We start from the raw sequence: 12,471 nt of genomic DNA, 5'->3' as shown, positions 1-12,471 counted from the left end.
AAATCATCCCATAGGAGATATGTACAGCTTGCAACACAGAACGGAATTTCATACTACCATGTTTCTGATGAAGATTAACTCAGGCATAACCTTACCATAAGCATCTTTGGTTGTAGGGCTCTCACCCAGACCAGAACTTACTTTTAAAATTCATGGCCCTCCCTTTTACCTGCCAACCAGGGCTGATAATAGTACAGGACCATTTTCTTTGCTAACTTATATTTCTTGGCAAACCATAGTCAATATCCTTGGCCAATCCTAAATTACTAACTGCTGAGAAAATGGGTTTTATCTTTAGACTCAGTCTCCAAGTCTTTCAATGTAGAATTTCTGTGAACTGATTTAGCTTATAAGTTTCAAAGCAGAAACACATGTAAGTTTATTCTCTTAAATATAATTGCCTTATACCAAGATTCTTTCTTACAGAGATGCTTCCTAAGGAGATCTAGAAAAGATTAACCAAAGGAAGGGAGGACATTAAGGAAAGGACTGAAGATAAGTCAAATGGAAGAATTCCATCCAGTTTCACTTGAAATCTGGGAGAAACTCTGAGGAATAATAGCACTGCTGTTTCTGACTTTGAGAAGTATAAGAACTTATACATATCTATGCATAAACAATCATAAGGATACACACTTGTTTGAAAGCCAAAAGAAAGCCTAGTTGTTAATAAACTCATTCCATGTGTACTTTGAAATTTCATTGTTTGCTGCACAAATGTAAGAACCTGAGATTAGATTCCAAGCACACATGTAAAACTTTCTGCCTGTACTGAACATCTGCTAGAAGTGAAGACAGGTAAGTCCCAGGGCCTCTCTGGCCAGCCATTCCATCTGAAAGAGCAAGCTCCAGAGTCTGTGAGAAACTCACAAAAAAGAAAGAGAAGAGAAGGAAGGAAGGAAGAAGGAAGGACGGAGGGAGAGAGGAAGGGAGGGTACGGAGGAGGAGGAGGAGGAGGAGAGTAAAGAAGCAATTGACAAGGGTAGCCTTGGTTCCCACACATGAGCCTGCATGAGCAAGTATGTCTACACACACCCTACTCCTCCCCCCTCCTCCTCCACCTCCCCTTCCTCCTCCCTCCTCATCCTTCCCCCCTCCCCACACAGACACCCGTACCAGTGTTATAAAATTAGAGATTTAAAGCAGGATAATGGTAGTGAGTGACAAAAAGCTCTTGCCCCGCCCCCCACAATCTCAGGGACCCTGCAATCCATTCCATGCTGTACCTTCAGATTCCAGTTGTTTGAGCTGTTGGGAGGTATGAAGGAAGTATGCCCTCAGTAAAATGAAGACTGCTAGCCCTGGCACCGTTGCTAGGAAGATGTAGGGTTGTAAAGCCGAGACAACTATTATTGCTCCGACCACAATGAACAGCAACTGTGGGGTGAAACATGGTGGTGAGTGATTTTTTTCACTTTGTAAAGTGGACAAGATGTGTTGCTGAGTTGTATCTGCATGGTGTTTTCTGCTCTTATGATATTTTTATTTATCAGATACTATAAATTGTATTACAAAGTAAATTTTAAATGATTATGATTTCTTCATCCAGTCTATTGAAAAATTAAATTTTCAAAATAAATGTTACCTTTTGTGATTTTGTTAAAGCATGTTAAAGAATGTTTCATTTTGTGTTACAAATGTCTGTTTTAAACATAGTTTAGTCATATAGACAAGCTCACTTTTTTGACCCTAATTTTTCATGTTTAATATAGAAAGGCATATTGTTAATAAGTGTTACTCATATCTCAACTCACTTATTCCTACTGTAATAATTGGAGATACTCTAATAACTCAAATGGTTTATAGTAAATGGATTTAATTTGAAATTAAGTATTTTCCTATCCACATTATCAAAATGAATTATGCCTACGTAATGCAGACATCTCATTATATCACATCACATTAGAATACTGTTTGTAATCTCACTACATGTTTACCAGATAGTCTACATGATGTCAAGCATGTGTTAACTTTCAAACTTTTTAAAACTAACTTAGTGTAACTTTCATATGCTAATTCTCTACTAGTTTCCATGGGTTTGCCGACTGGTATCTTAAAGGGAAAAGGGTAGGGTGGATGTCAGATCTATGGAAATTTTGGAGCGACTTGCTACCTTGTGAATCTTTAGCAGCTCTAGGACTTGAGCTAAAACTGTGTAAGATACATAGAAGGACTTGAAAGCCATCACAAATGTCAAACAATCTTTAATTTATAAGATAAATATTTGAAAATTAGTTCTTCCAGATTTCTGAGGTAAACTTTAAATTAACAGAAGATACTTAGGAGACCATAAAAATAAAAAAGTATTTAACACTCAAGAACCATTTGTAAGACTTTTGCAGACATATTCAGATAGATATCCACATTCCAGTTTGCACTATACTATATTATATTATATTGCATTGCATTTATTATATTTTATTAGTATATATATTTAGTATACTTATATGATGGACCTATGGTTTATTCTCCTAGAATGGGAAACAAATGTCTCATGTAAACAAAACACACATAAGATAACACTTTTGAGTAAGTACAAAACCCAGGTTAAAAAACTCCAACAGGTGCTGCTACTGTCAAGTTTTATCTTTAAACACAGCAATGAAAGAAATCCAAAACACAGTTCACTTAGTACAGTAAGTGTGTTTAATTATGTCAATCATTTCAGAGGAGGTAAACCAACAGCTGGTTTCTCTGCATTTGCTGATGTGGCTTGTGTATACACACAGGGGTAATATTTCTACATTTTTTTAAGTTTTCAGAAATGCAGTACTACTTTGGAGAGAAGGGACAAGCTATGAGAATGTGTCATTCCAACGAGAGCAGTGTTGTATTACTATTATTTCTCCAAGTGCATTTGCTCTCAAAGCTTCAGGAAGCCATCAGGGAGCTCAGAAAACTGTACCTGGCTCAACAGGCAAAGTATCAGCTTACAACTCCTGTAAGTCCTGTGACTTTGGAGTCCTAATGTGGCATCTTCAAGGTCACTTAGTTTCTACCCCACTGCCCTCTTTGTTACTAAATGACTTTCAGTCATCTTCACAGCATGGCTACCCTGGAGGTCAAGTCACAGCTGTCACTCAGGGATAGCCCTTTTACACTCTGAATATTCCTTTTCTTTCACATTTTTCAACAACCCATTTTTTTCATCCCTCATTACATCATATTTTTGTGGGAAACTGTTTAGCTAATCTGTGTTTAGAGTGTAGAGGGTAGAGTTTTTAGAGTGCTGGATAAGAGTTTAGCCTCTCCAGGAACTCCATTTTCATTTCAGTGTTGGACTTAAGACTATCAATCAAATTTTATGGTCAATGATTAGGTGGAAAAGGGTCTGTTGCACCTTTCAAATCGATTCAAGAGATAGTACCATATCATGGGCCTGCCTGAAATAAGCAGACATAGTTACTGAATTCATTAAATTTGTAACTAATAAATATTGCTGTTCTTAATAAAACTTATTCACTAGCCAGAACTTCAACTAGTATGTGGAAAATTAGCAAAAAAAATTCACTTGCTTCCCTTTGAAACTATTTAGAATGCTTTATAGTAAATAGAAAAACTCTTGATAATAGTTATTCTTTACAGACCTGGATGAAGTCAAATATGGTAAGAGGCAGAAAGTCATCCAAAATTGCTATATCTTTGGAGAATCTGTTAAGAATCCCACCTGTAATACAAATAAAAATTCTCAAAAGTTAATCACTTTAGAAAAACACCAATATATTTTATCCTAAATTCACTGTACAGCAAAAGCACTTAAAATGAGAATTATGGTTTAATCAGAAAATAAAGACCTTACAAATATTAACTTTGCTGATAGTCCTAAATATGTATTTAAGTTATTGCCTCCTACTTTTGAACTTTTATAAAACAGAGTCCCCTAAGACTCAGCTCCAGCCAATGTCTTTAATCAAGACATAATCTTATTCTAATTAAGATTGGGAATGTCTGGTCACTGCACCATTCAAATCTCACTTCTGCTGCTCTCAGTTTCAAGGTGCCGTACTTGGTGTGCGTTCATCTTTTTTTTTTATGTCCCCCTCTACCACACAGGGTATATACACCCTCCCTGCTAAGTTCTCTGCCATTTAAATACACTGATTCAGAACCCACAGGTTTCTCTCTCAGTTCACACCAGACTTCCTTTTTTATTGTTTATCTTCTTCACTGGGAATATAAGCTTCAACCTGTATTCTAAATTCCAGACTCACATATCTGGGTCTTGATTATTTGCTGCCTCAATGAACTAAAAATTCCATGTCTACAACATGCTTTCCTGGCTACAGGGATAAGAGAGGGGATTAAGTCATTGTCCTTGTAGTGCAGGAATTCACTGTATAAAGTGGAGCTAGGCAAACAGTTAGATAAAGTGTAACATAACACTATAGCAACAATGTAATAGTGAACCTTATCACTCACTCACAATTACCTGAGGGATAAAGTCCAAAATTCCTTCTTTAATATTTAATATTTTCCCACAATTTGTCCTTAATTAACCTAGATCCCTCCAATGAAATCCACTGCTTCAGGTAATAATGTCTATTCTTTAGACAGTCTACCCTTTTCTACTTTGCCTGTGTTGTTTCCTTCTGTCTAAAAGCCCTTCTTCCTCTTGTCAAATCTGAACCTCTTTCCTGGCTCAACTCAAATGACCTGTCTACAAGAGAGTAGGGTATTTACTGCATCTGGAAGCAATCTCTTCCTGCCCTTGTCTGCATGCCTGAGTTGCAGAGACTACATACATGCGATATATCACAGCTGCTGTGTGTGTACATAGGCCTTATCTCTTTTCCCAGATATTTGACTTTTGAGGTCAATAGGATAAGTCCCTGTTTATTTTATATGACCCAGACAAAAGTAAAAAGGCTATGTGGACACATGAAATACATATTAGTTAATATATCCATTTAGGATATTTTATGGATATCCATTGTGGATATCCTTCCATAAATTACTCAGAGAAATAATGTATATCTCATGACATTTGTAATTACTCTTTAAAAACTGAAAGTATGCTTGGGCAAAATAGGATAATCATAGTGATATTTATATTTCAAATTTTGTTTCAACCAGGAGTGTCTGTCTAATATAACCACACTTTGCTGAGGACTTTGCTATATTATGTTTTTACTATGATCACAAAGTCATTTCAGTATGACCAAGTGGGGGAAAGTAACAGAAGAAAAAAAAGCCATAGAAAATGAATGTCAAAGAAAAACATGGTCAATGCCCAATTCAAGACCATATTCAAGGGAAATTCCAAGAGGCTGTTGTAAAGTAAAATAGAATTACTCAGTAACAGAGAAGAATCATAAACTATGAATTTAATAGCATTTTTTAATGGAAAGCAAACTTTTTTTTTGTACCGCAATGACCAAAATATGAGAGCAGGCTGATGGGAGATCTTCTAAGATCAACTTGCTGTTTTAGGTCCAGGAGAGTGAATATAGAGGAACACCACATAAAGTGGTTAGGAATTAACCTGAGACACAGATGACGTTTTGGAAAGACAAATGAGAAAAGAAGAATGTATGGTGATGACTGACAGAGGAAACAGGGAAGGCCGAGAGTGCGCTGTGAGTGAATATTGGGAGAGAGAGGATGTCTAGTTCACTTCCTTTGGGAGTAACACTCCCAAAGAAAAGAACAGCAGAAATACGCTAATATTTATTTCACATAGGTTGCTGAGAGACATAATTATCATTCGTGTATGGCCAAATGAAGCCCAAGCCTCAAACGTTTGTGTCCTTTCCACTGTATTTCATGGTCCATGTTTTACTCTGCCAGAAAAATGACGGAACCCCTACCCTCTTGGGATCTCAGAATTCTATAAAAACAAAGTCACTGTATCAAGTGAATCAGCCATTCCCTTAGTTCTAAGAGTCTTAGAACAAAAGAGGCTGACCAGAATCATATGCAAATGAGGTGCTCCTTTAGTGAGGCATAAGGGCTCCAGTATAAATATCTTTCTAGTATGCCAACATTTAACTTTGCCACATAAAAAATACAATGTGTATTTGAGGTTGTTAGAATCAGATTACACTAAAAAGTCTCAATTCTGTAACTTATTCTACATTTGGTTGAATTCCTATGCTTGACATCTTTCCTTGCTTGGGAGCTCCTCCAGGACAAGAATGATACTCTATTCACTTTTTATGTGGAGGCTTTCCTTGGTTTAGTACCACGGAGCAGGATCTCCATCAGCGAACTTAGGAGGTTTTATTATTTTCATGGTCTTTAAAGGAAATTAATCCATAGGGTAATCAACGCACCACATTTTCAAGACCTTTCTTACCATAGAATGGTAAGAAATGTTTGAAATGTTTGGTTCTATTTTTTAAATTATCTTACTTTCTGTGACTATAATTAAATTGGTATCAAATGCATTATACAAAGTACCACGTGCTCTAATTGTCTCAAAAATAACTGTAAAATACCCCCTTGCCCACCCAAAGTCCTCTAACACATTCATATGACCACTCTTGAAGAGTCACAAGAAACAGTTATTTTTCCCATCAAAATAAGTATATGAAAAGAAAAGGGCCAAGTTATTCAAGAGAGGCTGCTTCTAGTGAGGTCACTGAACCAGAATCACACTGTAACAAAATGATTTACTCTACTAGGCTGATACAGAAATACTGGGAACCATGGGTATGCTTGCCTGCGATAGCTTAGAAATGCGAAACAAGGTAGTTGGATGAGGGGCAGATGCCTGTGTTCAAGCTCAAGCTGCTACTGGAAAGCTAGTAAGCCAATACACCCCACAGATGATGAGTGGGCAGTTCCGTTTTATATACCTAATCAAAAGTACCTGCTTTCAGCTTGTTGAAGGTTGACATAGGGGCATGAAGAATAGAATGTAACATTTTCCTGTGCAAAATTTTTGATGCTGTGATTAACGTATGCACCAGGGGCAAACCTCTGAAGAGGCTCAGAGCAAGCAAAGTGTCAGCCACTCCCACGTAAATGTAAAAAATGTAATAGAAGCTGGAACTGGTGATGACCACAACATAGGAGGTATTGGCAATTTTAGTGCCATTGTTTCCACCATTAACGGGGTTGCTGTAAAACAAAAGAAAAATGGTATTTGACAACCAAACTTCTCAACCAAATTATTAATAAAAATAAGTATAAAAAACCATGATATGCTGTTGTAAAAGAGACTACATCCTTAGTTTTATAAATTTTATATTGCCAATTTTTGTATGTGGTTTTGTATTTTATTGCATTTCATGGAAACAGAAAACAACATATATTTTAGAAATGAAGAGATAAAGGTACTGAACTGCTCTCAACTTGAACAAATATGGTAAACCTTTGCAACTTCTGAGTATCCAAGGTTTCAGCCACCAGTTTACTGAGGAAGTGGCTCTAAAAATTGTATCTTTACTGAACGCACACATACTTATTTTTCTTATCATCATTTCCCTAAATGGCACATTATTATAACAACTTATATGGGAGTTATATTATAGTGGATATCACATAAATCTAGAAATCTTTGTAAGTGTATGTGGTGGCATGCTAGGCTACACGCAAAATACTATACAATTCTACAAATGGGGCTTGAGTGCAGAATTTAGAATCTTTGTTTTAGAACTCTCAGAAATTGAAGAATTACTGGACCTTGTTTTTCTCTTCCATAATCTGGAGGAATATGGAGGGGTGTAGTGAAACACTAGTAGGCATTGAAATAGTTAATAATCTCCCGATGTAAACAAAACACAATCCACATCAAGCATGGCATACTCACTTTTTAAGCAACCACAACACAAATAAAGAAGCAGCCACCTGCAATGGAACAATCCACAGTTGATTTTTTTCTAGCATCTTTACCTATGTCTCCCACATTCATTTCTAAACTCAGTATGGCCAACATTGAAGTGCACGCACTCTTAATGCCTTGGTTTTACCCTTCTGGAGTCAGTCACTCCAGCAATTATTTCATGACACTATTGGGTAAGAGCACATTAAGCTTATGGAATACCACTCTCTCTCATTTTGCACATTCATTTGTTCCACAAACAGTATTTATTGAATCCTACAGGAAAGTTAAGGGTTTTCTATATAAATAATACATTTTATTTTAGCTTATCATATTGACTTTTAGGATGTAAATCTAATGGAATTATTTCAATTGCCATGTTTTCTCAATGTACATATAGTCTCCATGTACTGTCTCAATAAAAAAGGAAAACCTGTTTTTTTTTAAACTCAAGTTAATGCAAAACAAGCAACCTGGCAATAATCTAAGCTTTTAAAATGTCTTTATTCCTATACAAAAGCCTTCCTCCATCTTCAGACTAATGGAATGACTCAAGACCCTAGATGGGGCATATGTTCTGAGCCACTTCTTAATTAATTCCTACTCATCTCCTTTGCTCCAAGAAGAGGAAAATCAGCAACACCAGCATTGCCAACACACTCTGAATAGGAGCAATAGGAGAAAGACCTATTTACCAATGGAAAACAAAGAACTCTTTGAAAGTTTTCTAAGGGGCCTAGATCATAACAAAGTTATTTCTTGTCTGTCACATAGATTGACCAATACAAACTATATTTACTGACTATAGTAAGTGAAAGCATTTTCAAATACTTGGTAGAGGCCTTTAAGAAAAATATTTGGGAGATAAAGAAACAATGGAATACACACTGTTACTGCACTTCAAAATGCTCCAAGACTACATAAAGCTCATGTGATTTTTTCAGTGAAGTAATATCATTTTCCATTTCTAAGCGGGGGAGGTAAAACATGGAGCCATATCATATTGAATGTAATACACTGTAATTCACAGATTTTCACATATTTTGTGAGACAAATAACACCCTAAAATCCACATTCACAAGAAATAAGATGTGCTAAGAGGACTCTATCACTGAATAGCGAAGGTGGTTTAATGGAAGTTCACTACGACCTCCATTTTATTATTGGTGCAGAGCCACTCAGGGACACCTTATTAAGAAACAGAAACAGCAGCCCCCCGACTCGGTCTCAAGGACCACGAGACAAAGGAGCAAACAGGATCTTCAGATGCTACACGCCATCAGGTTATTGTAAAGGAAACAGGAAACACCCCCTAATCCAGTGTTTACAATTTCCCTTTCTAGTCCATAATACAGTGCCAAGAAGGGCCTAGAAAGAGAAGCACAATAGAAATATTAGTAAATTTGCTTACTGTTAAGAACTTACAGACAACATTGTTATTTTGGGAAAATACAAAATATATACTTTTTCAAAATCACAAATGACTGAGAAATATTAGCTCTTCCACCCCTATTTTAGGTAGCTGTGACAAAATAGGAAAAGACAGTGTGGGCCTCTACGTTTATTTTCTATTACAAAAGGGATACATGCACAGAATGGATGCTATAAAGTCATAAATCTAAATGGAAATGCAGACCTTTTTAAGGCTTAAAATTAGTTAAATCACTTTTTTTGGAGGAAGATATGCATTTTGGTATTTCTATTCATTAAGGACTTAAATGGTGCTTTAAAAACTAATCTACCACTGTGGATTGGCACCTTTTCCATGATGGAATGCACCAGGAAACATTCCAGTAGCCAAGAGAAATCTATACACTGGTACTGACACAAAGAAAAAAATTTAGTCTAAAACAAAGTCTATGTAAATTTTGATTGAAAAAAGGCAATACAATTAAATGTTAACAAATATGTTATCTTTTTAAAAACTGTGCATATTATTGCTTTCTTTTAATCTAGCATTTAAGAGCTACTTAACTGGCCAATGCCTATATTGCCAAAAAAAAAGGAAAGGAAGAGAGGAAGAAAGGGAAGAAGTGAGGGAGGGAAATGAGAAGAAAGAAAAGCACACCAGTAGATTTTTTGCTGAAGAGGCATCATTGAATTCTGTCCACCCCCATCTGTCTCCTCCCTTACCCTTCCTCCCTGGAGTCACATGGCATTTGCATTTTATTTTTATAGTCTATTTCTTGACTGATGACAAACTGTCTTTTCTTCTCTCAGGTGGATATTCATGATTTGGATGTAAAATGCTGTCCTAAAGACTCCTGTGTTTGAATACTTGGTCTCAAGCTACTGTGCTGTTTCACAGGGCTGTGGAATCCTTAGGTTCTTGAACCTTGATGGAGAGTGTGGGTCTCTGGGAGCAGGCTCTCAGGTTTACAGTCTGGCCCCACTTTTTCACTGTTTGCTTCCAAATGTGCTTGCAATAAGACCTGCCAACCTACTACTCCTGCTCTCATGCCTGCCCAGCCTCCATGGAATAAGTCCCCAGAAACAGAAAGCCAAAAAACTTTCTCCTTTCCTTAACTTTTTAGGTGCTTTATCATGGCAACAGGAAAAATAATAGAATGAAGGAATAATATTGCATTCTTGTGTGGCAGGTCAGCACACAATGAAGTAATTATGTCATTGTGAAAGGCACCCAAGCTTCCCTCAGAGGGAGCTGCCTGAGTCAAAGGTGCAGCAGACAAGAAAGGATCGCAAGCACATGAGTCACTGACTGATCAGTAATGCCTAGACTAACATCGGTATTCTTTTCAGGATTTCAACTCACATACGCTCCGTGTAGCTTGGGTTTCTGAATCTGTTAACAGCTAACTGTATGGAGATGTAATGCATAGTGTGAGGGTTAGAAATAATAAACTATATTGTACTTGTTAGATATGTGGATTTAAGTAGCTCTTGTCACAAAACAACAAAAATGTTACTTGAGATGATAATTATGTTACTGACTCTGCTATAGTAATATCTTTACAATGTGTATGAATCAAAATATGCTGAATATATAAAATATTCCCAATAAATTTTATTTTATGACCATTCATCTTATATAGTATTCATATTTATCGATATTTTCTTATTTCTGAAGTCCATAATTCTTATATCAATAGTAACTCTGTGGGTTTTAAAATGTTTTAACAGAGAGAGGCCAGATTCCGGGGACTTCAGTTACAGATGCTGTAAATGACCATGTGGGTGCCAGTAATGTGACTCGGTCCTCTGGGAAAACAGCCAGTGCCCTTAACCACAGAGCTGTCTCACCAGCTCCTGCTGGTTTTCAGAAGCTATGAGCTTTACAGGAAACCACCATTGTACACACGCACATATGCATACAGTTTTCTTATCCTTAATTTAAACTCACAGTAACCACTTACAACCAAGCATTCTTACCTCAACCAGAAAAACCAGCACGCACCAAATCAGCACTGCAAATAAGCCTCTGTGGAGCGTGAAATATCGAAGGTATGTGTTCCATGTTGTCACCGTGGGGATCTTTACCATATCATCAAAAAAACACTCCTAAGAAAAGAAGGGTGACTCTGAGACAACCCTATTCCATGCTGCTATTGAGCTCTTATTTTGAACTCAAAAAATTAAAGGAACAGTACCATTTACTGCTAAGTATCTTTAAAAAATATAAATCATTAAAAATGACACGGATGGTGAAAGTCACAGCAAACAGAAGTCCGCTCGAGCAATACAGTTTTAAAAAGAAACAAACACAGTGAGACTTCTCGAACCTTAGCATTTAAATGCTTTACAGCCCACATCTTTTTCAAATGAGTGAAGCTCCTAAACTATTCATGATTTAACTTGATTTAGTGATCCATGGCCAAGGGCAATTTGTAACTTGCTAACTACTAAGTCTTCTACTTTAAAAGCTGGTTTATGTTTGTATAATCCCTAGGCATTACAGGGTTGCCTTTCTAGCTATGACTTAAATTATAAAATCCAATTCAAAATATATCCCTCTAAAAGCCTTTGTCTTTTAAAAACTACATTCTAAAAATGTGAGAAAAAGAGAGTGTATATATTCTAAAGGAAAAAAGATGGGAACTGGCCTCATAAAATCCAGGAAGTTCATTAAGTGGCATTAGACTCATGGAGAAGGATCCAGTTAACGTGGACTAAGATTCACTGATTAAAAATTAGATTGTTGAACTAAACTGCCCTTTATTTAGATTCAAGACCAACAGGTAGTATCCTAGGGTATTTGAACAGATAGCAGATGTTGAATTTCTCAGAACTTCATTTTCTTCCCCTGTTAATAAGGACAGTGATGTCAGAGGGAAGGAGAGAAAGTGCCTGGGAGGTGAAATATTGATGGCTGAGTAACATAACCAGGCAAAGAAAGCACTCTTTAAAATGCACACTAACCAAAATGTATAGACTTCAACTGGGGAATTTTATTTAGATGAATATTAAATCATGTTGATGTATTATCTTTTAGCAAATCAGTTTAAAGTTCTAGAAATACTGAATGTCTATTTTTGGGAATTACTTATTCCTTTATTTCATGATAGAATGAACTCAGACTCAGAGATACTAAATGAATTGCAATTGCAAAGTTAACTTTGTATTAAAGGCCGGCACCATTAAATATGTCATCTACTAGGAAGGACTCTGCTTTTAATGTCATCTAGGCACATGCACTGTTTGGTAAACAATAGCCTTTCCATTGCTTTCTATTTTAAGAGAAGTAGTTC

At 36.4% G+C, this 12,471-nt stretch overlaps 1 protein-coding gene across 6 annotated transcripts in view; it reads right to left on the bottom strand.

Moving 5' to 3' along the window:
• Positions 1 to 12,471, bottom strand: part of Cftr (CF transmembrane conductance regulator) — a 272,563-nt gene that overhangs the window by 42,808 nt on the left and 217,284 nt on the right. For all 6 annotated transcript variants that reach the window (XM_063285515.1, XM_063285514.1, XM_063285513.1 and 3 more), the window contains 5 exons: positions 11,156 to 11,284; positions 7,754 to 7,791; positions 6,812 to 7,062; positions 3,588 to 3,667; positions 1,227 to 1,377 (listed from right to left, as the gene is read on the bottom strand). In XM_063285515.1, coding sequence (XP_063141585.1) covers positions 1,227 to 1,377; positions 3,588 to 3,667; positions 6,812 to 7,062; positions 7,754 to 7,791; positions 11,156 to 11,284 — 649 coding nt within the window. The remainder of the gene's footprint in view (positions 1 to 1,226; positions 1,378 to 3,587; positions 3,668 to 6,811; positions 7,063 to 7,753; positions 7,792 to 11,155; positions 11,285 to 12,471) is intronic.

This window comes from Rattus norvegicus, chromosome 4 (genome assembly GCF_036323735.1).
Source record: "Rattus norvegicus strain BN/NHsdMcwi chromosome 4, GRCr8, whole genome shotgun sequence".
In the NCBI taxonomy this organism is placed as follows: domain Eukaryota; kingdom Metazoa; phylum Chordata; class Mammalia; order Rodentia; family Muridae; genus Rattus; species Rattus norvegicus.
This window is presented reverse-complemented; position numbering and strand designations above follow the sequence as displayed.